This window comes from Sphaeramia orbicularis, chromosome 21, assembly GCF_902148855.1.
Source record: "Sphaeramia orbicularis chromosome 21, fSphaOr1.1, whole genome shotgun sequence".
In the NCBI taxonomy this organism is placed as follows: domain Eukaryota; kingdom Metazoa; phylum Chordata; class Actinopteri; order Kurtiformes; family Apogonidae; genus Sphaeramia; species Sphaeramia orbicularis.
The window spans coordinates 16,028,901-16,051,651 of NC_043977.1; the positions used below are offsets into that span (position 1 = coordinate 16,028,901).

At 37.6% G+C, this 22,751-nt stretch overlaps 1 protein-coding gene across 1 annotated transcript in view; it reads left to right on the top strand.

Annotated features, from left to right (window-relative positions):
* The window catches only part of map2 (microtubule-associated protein 2), a 222,421-nt gene that overhangs the window by 149,807 nt on the left and 49,863 nt on the right, over window positions 1-22,751 (top strand). The window contains exons 5-10 of the mRNA XM_030125520.1: window positions 6,481-6,570; window positions 7,987-8,061; window positions 12,066-12,281; window positions 14,842-15,279; window positions 16,354-18,455; window positions 18,696-19,341. Of these exons, the coding sequence (XP_029981380.1) occupies window positions 6,481-6,570; window positions 7,987-8,061; window positions 12,066-12,281; window positions 14,842-15,279; window positions 16,354-18,455; window positions 18,696-19,341 (3,567 nt within the window). The remainder of the gene's footprint in view (window positions 1-6,480; window positions 6,571-7,986; window positions 8,062-12,065; window positions 12,282-14,841; window positions 15,280-16,353; window positions 18,456-18,695; window positions 19,342-22,751) is intronic.

Below are 22,751 nucleotides of genomic sequence, written 5' to 3' on the forward strand. Positions count from 1 at the left end.
AAAACTAGTCTCATCTTGAACAGTTAACCTTTTATTTTATAGTTTTTCAGCTGCACTGGAAAGCACATATCATGACACTAATGCTACGGTTATTTTCCCCTTCAAACAAAACCACAGATAGGCGTTCAAAATAACACTGATGTCACGTAATCCTAGTTGAGTCAGTTATTTTTTGGTTTTGGTTCGGTTTGTTTGTTTGTGTAGCGGCAAAACTATTGGTTGAATTCATACCAAAGTTGGTTTATAAATTGCCAGTGACCCAGAATAGATTTTTAAAAATTATTATTATTGATTTATTTCAAATATGGAAATGGTACAAGCTTCCTGATTGCTACTAATAGGCATCTTTGCACAATATAATATAGAAATGAAAATTCAAGGAAGCAAAAAGAAATGCACAAAAAAAGAAAAAAGAAAGAATCATATTTGAAAAGAAGTGAGAAGAAGCAGAGCTTGTTAGCTCTCACCCCCTTTGTCTAAACCAGCTATATATTTATATATATATATATATATAGATAGATAGATAGATAGATAGATAGATAGATAGATAGATAGATAGATAGATAGATAGATAGATAGATAGATAGATAGATAGATAGATAGATAGATAGATAGATAGATAGATAGATAGATAGATAGAGATACATACATACATACATACATACATACAAGGGCTGTTCAGTAAGTTCATGGCCTCACCCAGAAATACTGGTTGTTATAATACAGGATGTTACATTCTTTCGTGATGGGATTGTGATGCTTGAACACCGATGGACCAAGTGCATTGCTGTAAATGGAGATTATGTTGAAAAATAAAATATAAATTATCAGTCTGTGTTGTTCTGTTCTGGGTGAGGCCATCGGTCCTCGTGTATATATATATATATATATATATATATATATACACACACTGATACATTCACATAGGCTTCTCTGCCTCTAATAGATGTCATTACATTTCGGGAAAAGTAGGTCAAAGTTTAAATTTTTTTACAAATTTTTTTTGCCCATTTACTTACAATGAGCAAAATTTCAAATGTCTATCAAAACAGCAATTTTTTTTCAATTTTCTTCAAACTTGGCACATATATAGAGGCATTTGATATGCTGAGATCAGCACATGCATAAACATGATGGCATCAGCTGAATCGATGCCAAAATAAGCTATAATACATGCGAGGGGTGGGGTTTGTTGTGCCTGGAACCACTTGTTTTTGCTCAGTTTTTAGCCACAGTCAAACCACCATACACATTAATTTAGATTTTTTTTTTTTCCCATGCACTTTGTGTTATTCATACCTGCACTAAAGATCTGTTGTAAATGGGCTTCATGCACAGCCCCACTTCTTCCTGAACTTCAGGTAGCTCCTTTATTTCCTGTCTTTCATTATTGGGCACACTGTTTAATCCAGGTGTGTGTGACCACAGTAGTCACAACAAGAAGTAGCAGACACACCTGGAATAATTAGTGTGCCCAATAATGAAAGACAGGAAATAAAGAAGCTGCCTTAAGTTCAGGAAGTAGTGGGGCTGTGCATAGAGCCCATTGCTAGATTATCACAGTTTAGTTGATAAATGTCTGAGCTGCATATCAACTAACAGCAAATTTATCAAACTTAATAAAATACATATAAGTGTACACTGCACCTGATACAGTACAAACTTACTGGTGTAGAAGAAATTTCAGCTCAGCATCAGTCTTCTTTGGTGTATTTGCTTGGGACAATAACAGCAACACTGACTCATTTTGCTTCTATTTTTATCACTTCTTTTCTTTGACTCTTCTTTCAGCAGCTTGTTAATGGTGTCTTTACAAAATGAGTCACCAATGGATGCATTTTCAGTTCACTGTTGTGTTTACAGTTCACTGTCTGCTCTCCCACATAAATGAAAGAAGGTTAGAATTGGCCTTTTGAGCTACCTTCCAATTTACACTCTTTCAGATTCAGGTAGACATAGGATGACTCGCTACTCACTCTAGTGGTAGAAAGATGTATCTGAGTCAGCAATACTGCAATGCATTTTATTGAGTTCTTTGGCGTAATGTCCTATTTTATTTCTAAAACCCTCTAATGATACTTTAAGTTAGTTTTTGTGTATTTAGATGTAAGAATATTACAAATATCTGAGTATAAGAGCTCATAGTAGCACTTTGAATCACAGGTTGGTAATGGTTTAGTAATGCATAAGTAATAAAGAATTAACAAGTGGTGTCAGGCATAACAAACCCCGCCCCTCACACATATTGTAGCTTATTTTGGCATCAATACCGCTGATGTCATCATGTCTATGCGTGTGGTGATGTCAGCATATCAGTTACCTCTATATATGTGCCAAGTTTGAAGTAAATTGAAAGAAAACTGATATTTTTATAGACATTTGAAATTTTACTCATAAGTAAATTGGGGAAAAAAATTTAAAAATGCATAAAAAATTTGAACTTTAACCTGCTTTTCCCAAAATGTAATGAGTTCTGCTCTGGGTCACTGGCAATCTATAACCCAGTTTGGTATGAGTTCAACTTAGAGTTTAGCTGCAACAGACATTTGAAATATCCCTCATTATAAGTAAATGGCAAAAAAAAAAAAAGATTTTTGAAATTCATAAAAAAAATGTAACTTTGACCTAATGTTCCTATAATATAATCCGTTCTATTCTGGGTCATTGGCAATCTATAAATCAAATTTGGTATGAATTCAACCAATAGTTTTGCTGCTAAAGTGTTAACAAATAGAGAGTTTGAGAGTCTGGTTTTGACCGGCTCTATATATAAAGTGTCATGAGATAATTTTTATTATGATTTTGCGCTATATAAATAAAATTTGATTGATTGAGAAACAAACAAAGAAATAAACAAACTGAACCAAAACAATTCCCCTGGCCTCCCCTTTGGGAAGCGGAATGATAACAGGAAATTACCAAAGTAATAGCTCCAGTAATAGAAATAAGACAAGAACAAATGCAGACATCAATAAGCTCTTGTATTATGTTTAGAGCACAGTTAGACGTCTTCAGACTTCTAACGGAACATTTTTGTGTATATTTGTATTATTGCACTCTAGGACACTTGTTTCTTATATCCTCTTATAAATGATGCAAATAGTCATTAATTTTTTTTGCAATCATTTCTATTCTGTTGTACATATTTATAAGCTACATATAACATGATTGATCACATGACTGGTAACCCCGAGTATTTTATTATTTTGAGTGGCTTGTCTACATATGTTTCTCGACAATTCTGAATAAGACTAATGATGCTTGAAATATCACAGCTGAAATAAGCCCTAATACAGGAGTTATACTGGTGTGCTGATTTTATTTATTTATTTATTTTATTGTCATACTCTGTTACACTGATTACCAGGCACCTAGCAAGATTATTCTCCTCGGATGTGCAAGTTTAAATGCTCTATCCTATAACTCCAGTATTAACCAAGAAAAATAATGAATGTATTATAATGCTTTTGGATAAATCGTTCCCTTTTGTTTGAGAGTGTTACTGTTGAAATTATACTTTTGAGACACATTAAATGGAAATATTTGTAGTGTATTCTGTGTAATAACCATAAATCAGGGAAGGAAAATGCAAAACTGTCTCTATTTTTCTACTTAAGGTCAGAGCCATAAATCTAACCAAACATTTCATGCCATAATGATTACCTACAAAATGTTTGTGGTGTATTTTTTTCATCTTGCAAAAGTCAAATATTAGTCATCTGGTTTCAACAGTCAGCAAATGGGAGAGCTTTTACGTAGGATATAATTATGAGCAGAGTAAATCGGCATCATTGGTCTTCACTGTTGGATGTCAATGCCAGACAGTCGAAAAACAACACAAAAAAGCAGATTCAGTTTGGATTTTAAGGCTTTAATTTTTTGGAATTTATGAATGAATTTGCGATAAGTAAAGAAAAGACAGCACACAGAATAGCTCAGCCTTGATCAAGTCACTAAAAGATGAACACAGCTCCCTTTACGGGGAAAAAACTGCTCTCTTTAATGTTCTTTCTTGTTCTGTCTCTGCACCTGTTTGGGGATTCTGCGTTGCCATGGTGACAAACAGCCTCCAGCAGCATCCCTGCAGTTACAGAAATTACTGTGTATTACCGCGTTCCCTCTGGCTTTCATCTCAGCTGTTGAGTGACATTATTCAAAAATACAGTAAAAACCAAGTGGCTTCAACACCTCCAAAAAGTGTGATCAGTTTAATCAAAATGCGATACATTCCTTCAACAATGATTTATTTATCTCATGAAAGTTGCAGTAACTCTCTGCTTTACATCCACACAGTAATCTTCACAGATACAAACTTTGGATGTCTTCTGCTATACTGACAGTCTGGGATATGAACCAACTTTCTTGCCTTTAGAAATATTGTGTTGATTGACATTGTCTGTCTTTTAAGAAGGGGTGGTCCCCTCCATGTCCCCCTGGAGGTGCATGTCTGTAGATTTATTTGTTTGATTTATGAGAAATTCATGTCATACGGTGACACTTTTCATATGTTCCGTACATGAGAAATCAGATTTGCTTACAACGTAGGTTGGAGATTTTTAAGTTTTAAGCATGAATTGTGTATGTTAACCCTTTCATGGAGAGTGGTCACTACAGTGGACAGCTGTTCTCTTGTATATTTATAGATTTTGCCGTTTTAGTTCCATATCAGCCAACACAGAGGACACTTATGCATCATCCCATCCACTGTAATTCATACCATTACTGTAAGTTTGCTGTTCTAGATAAACCTGATCTGCAGTAACATGTTTGACATTTAAAAAAAAAAAAAAAAAATTGCTAATAGTTATTAGACTGTAATTAACATTTTTTTTTTTTTTTTTTTTTTTAACAAAACGGCTGTTAAAATGTGAGAAAACATCAGATTAGCAGCATTAAACATGTTTTTATTTCATAATTTTCACACAATATATCAGTAAATACATGTTTCTTTGCTTCTAAAATTGAACGAATGGCAGCTGAGTGGACATTTTTGTCACTCCATGAAAAATAGGTTCTTTTTTTTTTTTGTAAGCGTAAAAAGGAATAAAAACGCTTCATAAATCTTCATTCATGTTCTCATAATTCATGCATGAAAGGGTTAAATATTATATAATTCTGTGGATGAAATGATAAAGTAGAAATGATAATATTGTAACACAAGATAAATAGATGAATAGTTAGATGTATTGGGACACTGAATTCAGGTGTTTCATCGTCGTTATGACAAATAGTTGTAACATAATTATATATTTTGTAAAGTGTCATTGCTATTTATGTTTTTTTCCATCTGTAAAGTTAATTTTGCTAATGCTTCCAAATTTTTTTAAAGTTCCCTTTACTTAATGTAACTCTTACAACTTTTTTTCCTTTTTAAATGTTCTACTCCCAGATTTCTGAAATGTTTGTCACATTTTGACCATAAATAATGATTTTAAATTCCAACTAACCGTCTGGTTTTTACAACTGTCACTCAGGGAGAAAATTTAAACTTTTAAACATATAATACTCATGTAATAATCAAATGAAAAAAAAAAAAAGAATATAGATATTGATTTGACATTTAGCATGATGGTCACTTAACAACAACTGATATATGATATGACCATAGTATTATTATAACAATAATATTCTAACATTAGATAGATAGATTCCATCTAATATTGGCTGCATAATAAAGCTTTAAATTTATGCACATTTTTGTGGGATATTTAGGATGTTGTATAATTATACCTGGGGTTGTCTTACAGAGAGCCTGATGTGATTTACAGCCTTGTTTCATTTGATCCTTTTAAGGCCGCCTAGGTGTCTTCATGTTTTCTTTGCAATAAAAGTGCCAAAAAATGTCTTTTTTGACAATTCTTTGCAAATTTGTTTTCAGGAAGTGCTTAACTTTCAATATCTAGCCATTAATTATCATTATTATAAATAATAAATGCTTAAAACAGTGTGTTTTAGTAAAAAAGAAAAAAAAAAACGGACTTGAAGTTTTTAACATATTTATTATCAGAAACAACTGTAAATGTCCATAATGAAACTTTTTCAGATTGCAGAAATAAACTTTCAAGTATTTTACATCTGCTCAAACATGCTTTTTGGTCTTGAACATTCAGTATTCATATAATGGCTTCATATGTTTTTGTCATTTTCAGGCGTTTTTCAGCCTGTGTGGAAGTCTCTGAAACAGTTCCTTTCCCACATTGCTGCCATAAAGCGTTATATAGTGTCGGAAAGCTCAGGCTCTCAGCTTTCTGATGCCATTTGAACGGTTCAGGAGTTACAGTAATTAAAGTGCAAAGTGCGGTGCAGGAGAGATTGCCGTTGTTAAAGGGTTAAAAAGGGAAGTTGATTTCCTGAATTAAACAATGTCATTCTAGCTGCGTTACCAGTTTGACTGATCACCGTTAAATCTGAGATATGAACCAACTTTCCAGCCTTTAGAAAAATTACATTGATTGACATTGTCTGTGTGACCTTTTTCAGAGCAAGTGTCTGCTCGGATCGTGCAGGAGGTGACAGCAGAGGCAGTGGCGGTGCTTAAAGGTGAACAGGAGACTCAAAGGCTGCCATCAGGTGAACTCTTCATTCCTTATCTACTCTTATCATTGCAGGGAGGTCACAGATATGAAAACAGAGGGCACACATGTTCATAAGAAGCTGATTTTTGTGATTTTAGTGATTTATTCTGAACAGCCATTGAAATTTCACAAACATGCGAATGAGCAAAACATGCATAATAATACAAATATTAATAATCATAACAATCTTAGACAGAAGAATAGCACAGTAGTTCCACTTACATTTACCCAAAAAAGGGGTGGGAAGAAGAGCAACTTATTTAATCCCACCCCCTCTCCCTAAAATATTATTAATAATATATATGTCCCTCTTCCTTTTACGTTACTCTTTTATATTTATATATCTGTTCACACACACACTCATTCATCCATATACACATACATACGTTTATACATATACCCACAACATACAAGTACACCAACACGCATACAAATACACATAGAATCTTTTACCAATGCATTTCTTAGTTGTGCTCGCAAATAAATAAATAAATAATAAATAACTCAAAGAAAGAAATATATACATACGGATGGGAATCGAGAACCAGTTCTTTTTGAGAACTGGTTCCCAGTAGCTCGATTTGCCCGTCTGCTTACTGATTCCACCTTTGTTGCGCATGAGTGATGACGTCACGTGCACACTGCATTGTTTTGGTCACAACGTAGCCAACATGGCATCCAAAAAGACGACACCAGGGCCACTGTTGACACATGCAAATCTACCATTTCTTCAAAAGGGTGGAATCCCTCCAGTATGCTCAAACATTTATCCATACAGCATGTGATTAACGTACAGGAATGTCACGTATTTGATTCGCTACTTATCGACGCTTGTGAATCTAGCAGCAGATCGAACACCAGGCCGGTTCTGGTGTGGGCAACAAATGTCCTGCCCCCTCATATAAAAGTTTCCGAAGGTAGGGGAAAGGAAATGAGGTGCACAACAATGGGGGACATAGAGGAATTAGTAAAGCGTCTTAAGTTTCACTTTCACTGTACAGTGCCCCCCCCCCCCGAACTGGACCCGGCGTCATCTTCTATTATTATTTGTGCATACTGTATATGTTTTATTTTCTGTGCGGAGATGGAAATATAAAAGAGAGTCAATGCACAGCTGTTTCTACTCTTTTATTCCCTCACCCAAAGAGAATCGATAGGGAATCGGATCAATAAGCAAAATCGATAATGGAATCTGAATCGTTAAATTCTTATTGATTCCCATCCCTATATATACATAAACAACAGTGAACCCTCATCTCTATATCTTGTGAAAAACATGTTCTTGTGAGTCTTTTTGAATTGGTTTATGTTTGAACATTCCTTGTGCTCCTCCCTCTATCTATTCCATATCAAAAATAAACACAAGGTCATAAAAATGGATCATACTCTTCTTCCTCTTCTTCCTCCACAGTTGAAGACACCACCAATTTGCCTCCCTCCCCTCCCCCTTCACCTGCCGCAGAACATTTCGGTCCTCTGGAACAAGGTAGGCTAAGAAGTGTGATTCTACCAGATGAGAGGTTTTCTTCTTTTCTGTGACTGTACGTTGTGGAGTTTGGTGACCAACGCCAACACATTTGGGTGCTGATGTGGGTTGGCTCTGGGGCTACTCTGTAATCCCCTCCCAGGACGTCACTTCTAGGGGACAAACCACACATTGATACCCCTTCAAGGAACATACCTCTCTCTACATAAATATATATATATATATATATATATATATATATATATATATATATATATATATATATATATATATATACACAGACTTGTTTAAAAGCAGGATCATGTTCTCCATTTTCCAGACATCCATTTCTTCTGAAATCCTGCTTCCTCCTCCTCATCGTACACCTGGAACAGATACAGTTTTTACCTTCATCGTCATCACCATTTACTTGTAAAAGAACAAAGTGCTCTCCCGCTTGATCATCGTGTTGCACATGCACTCTTTCGTATCATCTTCTTCTTCCAAACCCCCCCACCCCCACCTCCACCCTTTTTCTAACATCCACTCCTCGCTGTCTTCACTCACACTAATATGACAGCCAATTTAGGTAATCCTCCAACTTCTCGTTAATTGTCATTCTGTTTTGCATGTCTGTTCATGACGTTATGTTTTCTTGTTATTGTCTGCTGTCGTTCTCACTGTAAGTGTTGTGTTGTGGCTCGAACAGTCTTAGCTCCGATGAACATATAGAGACAAAACTGGAGGTGGATTTTTCTGTCTGATTCGATCTTAGTCATAGACACAGAGTATAAAATAAATAATGACATAATGAAGCAAGAGCTGCTGTAACTATTGAAAGGCAGTCTAGGTTAAATACTTTTCATGAAGGTACAGATAGTATTGCTGATCACACAGGGTCAAACTAATCTTACCGTAATTTCCGGTCTGTAAGCCGCTACTTTTTTCCACACGCTGTGAACCTGCGGCTCAAAAATAATGCGGCTAATTTATGTTTTCCGGGCTAACGATCGATCCAGCTGTCGATGAAGAAAATAGAGCTGCTGCACAGTGAGACGTTGGGAGACGGGGTGGGTGTGGCTTATAGTCTGGAAAGATACTAGTTTTTAGATAATCTTGTTAGATAGATTTAGTTTCAGTTGAAGTCTTTCTAATACATTGGCAGTCAATGAAGATGCATCACCCTATTTAAAGGGGTCATATTTTGCTAAACCCACTTTTATTAGTCTTTGGTTCATTTATTTGTGTATTTGGAGCCTAACAATTCAAAAAATTTGAATTTTAACCCTCCAGGTGCTGCAACGCTATCTTTATATTCATTCCGGCAAAAATCCAGTGGATTTCTACAACCTGTTTCAATTCCTTCTCAATCTGTTACGTCTATAATTAGTTATGTCTCAACATTGGCACGTATAAGGTCAAGACTTCTGATAAAATTTCTCAGAGTACGCCATAATTATTTATCAGTTAAAAATGAAAATATGTCCAAACTTTGAGCCGATTACCTAAAATGTTCAGTTGTTTGAATGGGACAAAGCAGCACAGCCAACCACCTGGAGGGGGTGGGGCGTGAAGTGGCTCATTTGCATTTAAAGGGGCAGCGCTCAAAACTACCGATAACGCGGTAGACAACATTCCAATGATTTACTTTTGCAAAGAATCACATGTGCTATGTTTCAGGCGTCTTTTGCTTCTTTATTTATATTAATATTAACCCATAAAGACCCAGTCCTACTTTTGTGTCAATTCTCAGATTAATTTTTCTCTATATTTCACCTATTTTAAAGGGGTCATATTTTGCTAAACCCACTTTTATTAGTCTTTGGTTCATTTATTTGTGTATTTGGACCCTAATAGTTCATAAAGTTTGAATTTGAACCCTCCAGGTGCTGCAAAGCTATCTTTATATTCCTTCCAGCAAAAATCTAGTGGATTTCTACAACCTGTTTCAATTCCTTCTTAATTTGTTACGTTTTATAACTAGTTACGTGACGACATTTGCACATATAAGGTCAAGACTTCCGACAAACATTTCTCCTAGAACGACATAATTGTTTATCAGCAGCAGTGGTTGTAGTTAAAATGGAAAATATGTCTAAACTTCAATCCGATTACCTAAAATGTTCAGTTGTTGGTTGAACAGGACAGAGCAGCATAATCAACAGCCTGGAGGGGGTGGGGCATGAAGTGGCTTATTTGCATTTAAAGGGCCAGCGCTCAAAACGACCTTTCTGGTGTCATTAGTCAGAAATAGGGTTGAAGATGGACCTGTGGAGTTGAATTAATGAAGAATTCAGACCCAAGTATAGCATTTACAGTCTATGTAGACCACAGGGAAATGTTTTAAAATGCATAATTCCATTTAAAAAAGCAAAATATCACTCCTTTAAGGCAAAAAAAACAGAAAGTGGAGTTCTCTTTGTAATAGTCAGTTTTCAAAGCACCACTTACTTATTTTTTTCCAGAAGGCATATAGTAAAATAGGTGCAAATCTTCAAGGTGATGCATTTTCATTGACTGTCAGTATATATTCCAAACATGACCAAAAAAAAAAAACACTGCTGCCTTTAAGAAATGGCTGAAAAACTTCTACTTTCTGTGTGGTCATTGTCTTTACATCTGCTCAGTGTACAATAATGGAGGACCAGCCATGCACCAAAAAACAGATTTTATTAACACCGCATAAGGTCTGATTCTCTGTGGGATTCTTCGACGGGTGAAATTTTGACAGTCGATCCTGAGGTTGGAGACATGTAGGTTTATGTCTGGAGCGTGTTGTATTTGTGGTGATGAAAAAGTGCCTGCAGGTACTGACAGGTGTTGGTCCCAGGACCTACGTGGAGGTTTTTAGAAACATGTTTTTCTGGCCTGTGTAGAGGTTTGGATCCAGAGGTTTGTGTAGGTGTGGAGTGGCACATTTAACTAATACTATGACTCCTGCTGTGATTTGGCATGTCTTTTTGTGTCGTCCTGTTTTGTGTAACAGTCACACAGGTCTTTCTGACTGAAAAAGTGCAGAATACCCATAATGCTCCAGGCCTCAGAGCGTGGTCACCTTTTGCGTTGCTTGTCATCGTCTCCTTGTCAGTGTCCTCTACCTGTTCTGTGTTTTCTCTTCCTCTCAGTCAATCCTTGGCTCTTTCTCGCATCCCTTCCACTGGTGACTCTCTTTGTTTTTGTTGACGACTTTAAATTTGTCTTTGGTTTATTTTTTTATATTCAAACTCAATCTCTTTTTGCTGCAAAAAATGTCCATCTTAACAAGCTCTCCAAGTCATTATCTCAAACAGATCTTGTAATTTGTAAGAAACACAGTTGCTCTCAGCTGAGTCTTTATTTATTAAGTTGAATCAAGTTTTCCAACTAAATAATGAATTATAACTGCACAGTTAAATCAAAAGAAAAAAGTCATCATTTATGAATTGCATCAGTTTCATAAAATACATTTGTTGAATGATACTAAGTTTTAATTTGTTATATTTTTAAATAAAATGTATAAATACATCATTAATTTATATTAACAAGGCTCTGTGGCCTAAATCTAACTCTGTTTTTCTAGTTTACAAAGTACACTACATTTTTATATTATGTTTCAAGGGTTGAACAGCTTATTGTAAATGTTTCAATTCATTGTATTTGTGCATTTTAACATTTAAAAAATTTAACTAGTGGGTGGAGGGTGGGGAGGGAGATACTACTTTTCTCCCTGTTTTAGTTTAAGATTTGTTCGTTGTTAGTTTTTTTGGGTTTTTTTTTTTTTTTAAACTGCAAAACTGGGCATATGTTTTTACCTGTGCTGAGAGGATGTGTGTACTGAAAATGTGTCCTAATAAAAAGACAATTAATAGAAAAAAAAAAAAAAATTAGTCAGTTTAGTTTAAAGATGGACATTTTTTGGCGAGTTCTTCATCTTTTTCTGGTCTTCCTTTCATTTTCTTTCCCCTCTTCCTTTTCGCTATCTCTCTTTCAGTCTCTGTGTCCAGATTTCCCTGCAGTTCTTCTCCTTGTGTCTGTCTTGTTTGTAGATGTAGGGGATGAGGAGGAGGCGGGCCCTCTCCGCCGCTTCCAAAATTCTCGCGAGAGGTGCAAGTTCCTCGCCCCCTCCATCTCAGTTTCCGTGCCCGAGGACGACCCCTACCACTCCGACGAGGAGTACTATGAGCACCCCTTGTTCAGCCCAGAGTGGACGCACTCGGGCTCTCGCCCCACAGGGCAGGCCGTGGCCTTTAGACAGATTGAAGGTGAACCACGCATGGTTCCTCTTTGCCATTTCCCCCCTCCATCTCCTCTCTTTCTATCTCTTTCTTTGCTTTATCGTTTTTAACACCAGTTTCTTCTTCCTCCTCTGTGATTTGACCTCCTCCCTTCATCCCTCCCTCCTACCGTCCTCCCATCTCTCCGTCCGTCAGTCCGTCTTTTTCGTCTTTTCGTCCGTCTGTGTGTGCTTGTGTGTCCTTGTAATGTTTGTTTGCTCAAAATCTGAGCAAGTTCATATTTGTCATCGTTCCTTTTTGATTTATTCCACTTAAAGCCATTGCCACCTGTGGTTGCCATGCAGTTTAGCCCAACACTTTTTACTCTTCTTCACTCAGAGGACAGTGTTTTCATCAGTAAGACCTCATGGCCCACAAGGTGGAGTATTGAGACTTTAGGTTCAAATGGCTTTTGTAAATACATCAGAGATACTGTGCATGAACAATAACCCCCCATGCACAGGTTTCTCTGTATAGATCATGTCCCAGAGTTGTGTTTTGGTTCATTTCCCAGCACTGCCCTCACACCCTCAATTAATCTGTGCCATGTCAGGCCCTCTACTAAACTAAACTACTCTTAAACTCATTGTGGTGGTAAGGAATACTTTCAGCTCCACATGCATACACCTGCATACAACCCTAATGCAGGCTAGAACTTATACATTTTGCTCTTTTTTTAAGCAGATTCACCAACAGAATTAAGTCTATTCTCAGCAACATTTCTAAACCTGACGCTGATCTTAGTCAGACTTGCAGACAGAATGCCAGAAGCAAACGGTTACTCTTAACGAAATGCGAAATACAAGTATTGATTCGACCTCTGACTGGCTAAATCTAGCTTTAGTTTCAAGTGATGTAACTTTCAGCAGAGAGGAGGTGGAGACACGTCACTGTTTGTGTATAAACAATATTACAGATGGATTTTGAACAATGACTAACATATCCAGCCTCTTCTAACCTGCTTTGTTTGTTTCTTCTAAATACTGATCACTTCTTGCCTTCAGATGTTTGGTTTGATAAAACATGATTATTAAATTAAATAAAAGCAGGTAATGTATCAGTGCTGATTTAGACTATTTTAGTCTAATAATAATTGATTTGATAGCGTTTTGCTTCTCTGGCTTATGATGACTATCTAGAAGTAAGTAAGTACAGGGTGGGGAAGCAAAATTTACAGTGAACATTTAGTTGTTTTTTCTCAGCAGGCACTACGTCAATTGTTTTGAAACCAAACATACATTGATGTCATAATCATACCTAACACTATTATCCATACCTTTTCAGAAACTTTTGCCCATATGAGTAATCAGGAAAGCAAATGTCAAAGAGTGTGTGATTTGCTGAATGCACTCGTCACACCAAAGGAGATTTCAAAAATAGTTGGAGTGTCCGTAAAGACTGTTTATAATGTAAAGAAGAGAATGACTATGAGCAAAACTATTACGAGAAAGTCTGGAAGTGGAGGAAGCAACAAAAAACGTACCAAAGCTTTTATTAAAGCTCTCAAATCCAAAATCCTAAAGGATCCAACCAAATCCATGAGAAAAATGGCAATTGAACTTGAGGTAGACAACAAGACCGTTAGAAATGCAGTAAAATATGATTTGAAGATTTAAATTCTCATGACTTTCAATAAACTCATACACTGTCTTTCAATCCCTGCCTCAAAATATTGTAAATTTTGCTTCCCCACCATGTAAGTAAGTAGTTTATTCATCCATTTAACAAAACAAGATATATACATACATACAGTTTGGATTTCTATATTAAACATGTGCGAAAAGGTGTAGGCAGAAGCAACAGCTTATTTATGCCTACCCTATTTACAAATCTAGAAACAAATACAAACCTATTTATCTAGAAACTACCACACATAAGAGTTAAATATGCATTTGCCCTGTATTAACTTGAAACACAGGGAACATTTGGAACATAAGGAATGGTGAGTTTGAGCATTATACTCCGGTAATTACTAAGATTTTTTGTGTGATTTTTAAAGTTGTAATATCCTATAAGACTATAAAAACAACACCCCATAATATCTCATTAAATATCAGGGTTATTACCCCACAAATGTCATCATATAATCTTTATTTAATCCAAAAATCACACTTATATGATACACCCATTTGTAAAGGTATTACTGGGTTTTTACTTTAGTAATTACAGAATATCATTTTCTAACTTTTACCCCAATATTTCAATGTTATTTTTGAACTATAGTGTAAAGTGCAGCCATCTATGACTATATATTCATTTGGGTTTTCCCAGTCATGTCTTTCCTCTGCATAAACAATGTAGAAGAAAGGAATGACTGCCTTGATCCACTAATATATAGTCTACTGATGCACCCAGAGTACAAAAGCAAAGCATATCAATGAAATAAACACTCATTATACATGTTATGTACTTATATATGTGAACCAACACTTGAGATTGTCTTATCCAAGAGCTGAAAGTGTCCCATCATAAGTCATGTTCTCACATAACCCAAGTCTGTGTTGCCTGTAGTCTTAATGTGTCCCCCTCTCACCCTGTTTTTGAGAAGAAGAGACCATGGAGGCTCTTACAGCTGAATACGAGGAGGAGGAGGTGGAAGAGGATGAGGAGGAGGAGGAGGAGAGTGCAGAGGCAGCAGAGTCCGAGCCTGCTCTTGATGAGCAGCAGTGGAGCGGGGAAGAACCCGAACTGGACAGCCCCCAAGCTGAGCCCTTAGAGCAGGCAGAGGCCTTAGACGAGGCCCAGGATCTAGCCCTGGAGCCGGACTTGGCAGATAGTGCTGCTACAGAAAGCTCTAAGGACAGAGAGGAGGAGCAGGAGGAGGAACAGGAGCAGGAGGAGGAGGAGGAGGAGGAAGCAGAGGGTGAGGAGAGCCCTGAGTCAGGTGCGTCCTGCCCTCTGCTCTCCCTGCGTGCATGCTACTGCATTGCCCACTGTATAAGAACGTCAGTTGTGTCAAAAAGAAAAAAAAACCCTCATAAGCATATATAACATGAGCATTACAGTTCAGGTGGAATGGCAAATAATCTTCCCTGCGCTCTGCTGCGGCTGAAGGCAACACAGGCTTGTTGGTGAAAAGAGTCACATTCTTTTAACTTAACCTGGTTTTCTTGTGTGTTATCCTTTTTGCGCTTTAATTTTGTTTTTCTTGCTGTGGTTTTTGGGGCCGGCCGTTTTCGTACTGGTATGATGAAGTGAGGTGTTGCTGAACACCAGCGTGCTTTGTATCACCAGCTATGAGCTTTTACAGATCTCTCATGTTATCACATGGCTTGGCGCTGGTATGCCAGTGCTTATTGTTTTGTGTTTGTTTTGGTTTTTTTTGTCATAAATTCATACTTACTAAACATGGACCACCCATATTATTAATATAAATTTGTGCTCATGATTTGCAAGGGATTTTATTTTGGCTGTCTCATGTTCAGTGTGGTCATCTGCCATCCATTACACACTTTTGTCAGTGACAGACTCATTCACGTATATTTGACTTGATCATTTATTGTATGGCATTACTCTGTCATTCACCACTTTGCTTCGTCTGTATTTGACTATAAAACGCTTTGAATAATAGAACATATGGAAATGATTACTGACTTTACTAAAAGCAATGTCTTTAATAGATTTGAGCCAAAATGCACAAATAGCCAAAACATATTGGGTTAAAGTACCTAAATTGATCAATTCAGTTGTGAAGAATGACAGATGCAAATGCTAGTGTTTTTATGTCTGATGTTACAATGAACTGCATGGATATCAATCCCATATACTATTGCTTGGTTCATCAGTATCACAGTTGCCTCATGCCGGTTCCGTCACATTCCATGCCATGTTCTCATCCATCTGTGAGTGGACCTCATAATCTCGCCGTTCTTCTTCCGTGATGGCCAAATCAATGTGCTGTAAGTTTCTCAGGAGAGCTTTGCCTGTTTCTGTGATTACGGCTTTCCCCCAGTCCCTGGCTAAAAAAAAAAAAAAAAAAAAAAAAAAAAAAAAATCCAGCATGTTGAACAAATACTTTACTGTGATGATCAAAACAGCCAACTTACAGATGTCCTTTCAGCTTTGAAGATGGACTCAGACAAGCAGGGCAGCGAGAAAAGTGGTTCCATGAGCCCAGACAGCATTGGATCGGAGAAACGCCCAGAGGAGTTTTATGAGCCCCAGATCCATGAATTCTTTGCAGGAGAGCGAGTCGTACCAGAGAGCCCCACCATGGATATGCCCTCCTTTGTAACTCCGAATGTTCAAATCCAAGCCAAAGAATCTCCCAAGTCTCTCACCCTTCAGCCTACGTACGGCGAGCCCCTCACGGTGTCTGAGAAGCAGCCGTCGGTGGAGGTGGTGGAGTTCAGCAGCATGGGTGCTCCTTCTGATTTCTCTTCTATGGGAGTCGGAGGTCAAGGAGGGAACTCGGGGAAAGACGCAAAAGATAGATCTGGCATGTCGGCATATTTCGAAACCTCAGCCATGGAGGTTGATGACTCTCTCCAAAGTAAGGGTGAGGGTTATTATGAACTGAGCAGAGCCGGTGAAGAGAAATGTCCAGTTGAGGTCAGCTACAGTTCACTCGCTGAGACCCATGATAAACCAGAAACGACAAAAAGTACGACAGAAGACACCAAGGTGTTTACAGTTCCTGACAGGAGTAATGAATGCAGACTTTCTCCTGGTAAACTGGCTTTAGAGCAGAGGAGCTACTCACTTAATATAACTATTGGAGCCATGGATCAAAGTGGCCAAGGCAGACCTAGAAACTTCTCCCCACTGGCTACAGATATTATGTCATATACCAGTGGAAGTCTAGATGAATCCGCAGACTACCTCCCAGTCACTACCCCCTCTGTGGACAAAGTGCCGACATTTCCTCCCCTGATCCTGGAGACCGCATCTTCTGTTACGTCAGATTCCTCATCTCCACCAAAAACCACTGACCCGGTATCAAAACCCAGTCCTGGTTCAGCATCCCCAGAATCCCCACAACCCCCTAAAGGCACCTTTAAAAATGGCACAGTGATGGCACAAGACCTGCCCGAGATGCTAGACCTTGCCGGCACCCGCTCCAGACTGGCATCGGAAAATACTGACCCAGAAATTACCCGGAGGAAGTCGATTCAAGCTGATATCCCTCTACTCCCCGATGATCCGATGGCTGGCTTTGTTTCTGGGGAGCACAGTCCCAGGAAGAGTGAAAGCCAACTAGAAGAGATGGGCTATTGTGTGTTCAGTGAATACTCAGGCCCCATGCCATCCCCTGCAGACGTTTTCAGCCCGACGGACACTTCTACGAAGGGTTTCACCCCATCTGTCCTGGAGGAAAAAGTGGCTGAGCAAGCTAGGAAATTAGCAGTCAGAGACACGTCGTTGGAGGATAAAAGCCAGCCATCTGGGGTCACTAATGCCACTGAGGAGCAAGACCAGAAACAGGCCGAGAAAAGGGATTCTGTTGATGAAAAAAACAAAGATGCCCAGGATCACCTAAACCAGAACGTCAAAGAGCACGAGAAACCATTTATTCAACCAGCGGAGTCCTTTGTGACACCAACGGTCACTGTGACTCTCGAAGAAGGCGGCAGAACAGGAAGCGAGACCGAAAGACAGGCCAGCGGTGAAGGTTCGGCATCGGAAACCGAAATTGCCGATTACGAGAGGCAGATTCGCAAGTTGGAAATGGAAGACAGGCCTCTGAGTTTGGAGGAAGAGCGAGAACTGCAAGAGCTCCGGGAGAAGGTGAAGCTCGTCCACCAAGAAGCCTACGAGGAAGTGGACGCTGAAGATGTTTACCAGCTCACCGGCGTTGCCAAAGATCGGATCGCGAGGCCTGTCAAGACTTCACCTGCTTCATCTGTGGAGAGCAACATCGACGACGATAAGCTGCTCTCACCGGTACTGTCACCATCCAAACTGAAGCAAAGGGAAACTTATGGGTCCCCTAAGAGAGTACCGTCTCCAGTGTTTGGAATTAGCAAAGAGGAAAAGGAGAAAGAAGAGTTAGAAAAGAAAATGAAGGAAGAACAAGAGAGAGAAGCTGCAGAGAAGAAAATGAAAGAGGAGAAAGAAGAAGCTGAAAGGAAACTTAGGGAAGAAGCAGAAAAGAAAGAGAAGGAAAAACAAGAAAGGGAAGAGAGGGAGAGGAGAGAGAAAGAAGAAAGAGAGAAAGAAGAAGCAGAGAGGATACTGAGAGAGGAAAAGGAAAGGAAGGAAAAAGAACAGAGAGAGCAGGAAATGAAAGAAAAGTTGGAACAAGAGAAGAGAGAGAAAGAGGAGAGGGAGAGGAAAGAGAAGGAAGAAAGGGAGAAGAAAGAGAAGGAAGAAAGGGAGAGGAAAGAGATGGAAGAGAGGGAGAAGAAAGAGAAGGAAGAAAGGGAGAGGAAAGAAAAAGAAGAGAGGGAGAAGAAAGAAAAGGAAGAGAAAGAGAAAAAGGAACGAGAGGAGAGGGAAAAGATAGAGCGAGAAAAGAAAGAAAGGGAGGAGAAGGAAAGGGTAGCGAAAGAGTTGAAAGAGAAGGAAGAGAAAGAGCTAAAAGAGAAGGAAGAGCGAGACAAAGCGGCTGAGATGGACAAAGCGAAGGCAGACAAGCCTGAGGTGTCGGCCACTACAGTAGAGCGGCCTGGAGGAGATGGAAACAACGCGACGGAGGAAGAGGAAAGTAAAGACGACGCGTTAAAGGAGATCCAAGAGACCCACGCCGCCATCGAGTCAGTGGTGACGGTGGAAGACGACTTCATCACCGTTGTTCAGACCATCGATGAAGCAGAAGAACCGGGACATAGCGTTCGTTTCTCTGCTCCACCCGAGGCCGAGGCTCTCTGCGCCGGTGTCCGGAAAGAGGAAGAGGAGGAGGAAGAGGAGGAGGAGTCTGTGGAACTGGCCCAAGAAGCCGACATGGAGGCGGCTAGTTTAGACGAGGTGGCCGATGTCCACGAGACCCCCGGCTCCCCCGAGAAAGAGGCTCAGACCGTGGAAACAGAAGGACAGACGGAGAGCTACGACAGGGATGAAACCACCATGGACGACTCCATCCTGGACAGCTCCTGGGTGGACACACAAGGTGGGTTCGTCCATTAAGCCAGGGGTGTCCAACGCATTTTAGTTCAGGGGCCACATCCACCCAGTATCATCTCAAGTGGGCCGGACCAGTGAAATAATAGCAGTGAAAAAAGTAAAATTATATTATGAAAATGTTTATACATGCAAAGTTTCCTTAAAAATGTAAATAACATGAATAACCTGAAATGTCTGAAGAAAAATAAGTGATATTTTAACAATATTATGCCTCAGTTTATCATTTTCACATGTGCATTCCAATTATAAATACACAAAACACATAATAACAGTTAGAATATTGGTAAAATTACACATACTAACAGTAAAAAGGTAAAATTATATTATGAAAATGCGTATATATGCAAAGTTTCCTTAAAAATCTGAATAGCATGAATAACCTGAAATGTCTTCAGAAAAATAAGTGCCATTTTAACAATATTATGCCTGAGTTTATCATTTACACATATGCATTACAATTATAAATACACAAAACACTTAATAACAGTTAGAATATTGGTAAAATTACACTTACTAACAGTGAAAAAGTAAAATTATATTATGAAAATGTTAATATATGCGCTGTTTCCTGTGAAATTTTAACAATATCATACCTCAGTTTATCATTTACACATATGCATTACAGTTATAAATACACAAAAATCTTAATGACAGTTAGAATATTGGTAAAATTACACTTACTTATAGTGAAAAAGTAAAATTATTTTACAAAAATGTTTATATATGCAAAGTGTCCTTAAAAATCTAAATAGCATGAATAACCTGAAATGTCTGAAGAAAAATAAGTGAAATTTTAACAATATTATGCCTCAGTTTATCATTTAAACATGTGCATTCCAATTATAAATACACAAAACACATAATAACAGTTAGAATATTGGTAAAATTATACTTACTAACAGTGAAAAAGTAAAATTATTTTACAAAAATGTTTATATATGCAAAGTTTCCTTAAAAATCTCAATAACATGAATAACCTGAAACATCTGAAGAAAAATAAGTGAAATTTTAACAATATTATGCCTCAGTTTATCATTTTCACATGTGCATTACAACTTACAAATATACAAAACACTGAATAACAGTTAGAATATTGGTAAAATTACACTTACTAACAGTGAAAAAGTAAAGTTATATTATGAAAATGCTTATACATGCAAAGTTTCCTTAAAAATTGAAATAACATGAATAACCTGAAATGTCTGAAGAAAAATAAGTGAAATTTTAACAATATTATGCTTCAGTTTATCATTTTCACATGTGCATTACAACTTTCAAATACACAAAACACTTAATAACAGGCAGAATATTGGTAAAATTACACTGACTAACAGTGAAAAAGTAAAATTATATTATGAAAATGCTTATATAAGCAAAGTTTCCTTAAAAATCTAAATAACATGACTAACCTGAAACGTCTGAAAAAAAATAAGTGAAATTTTAACAATATTATGCCTCAGTTTATCATTTACACATGTGCATTACAGCTTACATTACGAATACACAAAACACTTAATAACAGGTAGAATATTGGTAAAATTACACTTATTTGTCTTAAGACATTTCAGGTTGTTCATATTTGTTCAGGTTATTAATATTTTGTAAAAGGATAGTTTGTAAATGTAAACAATTTCATGTAGTTTTACTTTTTTTATACTAAAACAAAAAGAATTTGTGGTTTTCATTATCTATAGGTTTTTATGATAATATTTTACTGGTCTGCCCCACCTAAGATCGATTTGATCTGTATGTGGAACCTGAATTAAAATGATTTTGACACCACTGATTGTTAATATAAGTGTAATTTTTGCATTTCTTAAATTCATCCCACTGGCCAGATTGGACCCTTTGGTGGGCCGGTTTTGGTCCACGGGCCGCATGTTTGACACCTGTGCATTAACCCAAACACCAGGAAAAATGTTGACATTGTACATTTTTGCAAACCAGGGATACATGTAATTTTAATGTAATTTGTCATCAAAGGATCCTATGAACCATAATTAGCAGGAGGTTTGTGGGTAAAAGCACCACATCCAGGACTTTGCCAACAGAGAGTGCATTACACATCCTGAGTATTTTGTCAGTTTTAGGCCAAAGGTGTTTTGGTCGAAGTTAGAAACTACCATGGGTTTTATTTCATTCCGGCTGCAGACATTGCATCATTTGTTCACATCTCTGTGGACTTTTACCTCTTTAAATGTTTATGTTGTAAGGTTTAGGCAATGGAAGTACTTTAGTTATAGGAAAAAGAGCACAATATGGTTTAAATATTACTTAATACTTTACAAGTCATATTTTATCACATTTTTTGGGTGTTTCCAGTATCGAACCAAGCCCTAAGATGCATCCAAATTGTCCTTTTTGTCTTAGATGTTTCCTAATTTAAGTGAAAGGACTTGGAAGTATCTGTGACAGCCATGATAGTAACTGTCTCTAAATGCAAAGGAAAGGAGCTTCAGTTATCGGAGTGTTGTAGTTCACAGTTATAGTAGTTATAAATACAGGGTGACACAAAAAAACGGGAACTTTTTAGCAATCCAATAAAACCAAGAGTGATGGAAGAAAAATATTTTATTCATAGTAATTGAAACCTTAAACCATGCCATTTAAGAAACAATGATGGAATTTTCATTTTTAAAAAATGACTTCCTGTAGATGGCGTCCTCCTGTACGAATGCATTCTTGAAATCTGCTGTTGAGATTCCTCATTGACCGCTGCAACATCTCAGCTGGGATACTGTGAATTTCATCCCGAATTCTCTGTTTTAACTCATCCACAGTTCTTGGTCAAGTCGTGTACACTTTACTTTTGAGATAGCCCCACAAGAAAAAATCACAAACGGACAAATCTGGCGATCTAGGGGTCCAGGGAACGTTACCGAATCTTGAGATCACACGGTTACCGAACAGTTCTCGCACAGCCGCCAATGGTTACTAAAATGGGGGTGTGTTTACTTGCTCAAGGTCACTGTCTCGCAGTGCTGCCACTTGCTCATGTCTGCCAATACGCACTTCAAAAATTCCCGTCTTTTTTGGGTCACCCTGTATAAACAGATACTTAATTTTAACATGTAAACTTCAAATTTATCACATGCAATGCTAGTTGATTTATAGACATAATTTATAACTTTATGCCTATTTTGCATAAGTTTAGTATTTTGATACAATTGTGATGATTTGGGATTCATATTGACCAATAGGAATGGAAAGAAAGATGAGTCACTTTTCCATAAGTGACTATAAATTCTCCCTAACACTGTGATTAGCATGTTTTTTTGTTGTTTGTTTTTTTACTTTTTTTCTCAGACACACCCCTGCTCTTCTTCCTTTCTTTGCTGTTAATGTCTAAAACATGCCAAATGTACAGGCACATAGTGTTTAGAGGTCGACCACAAA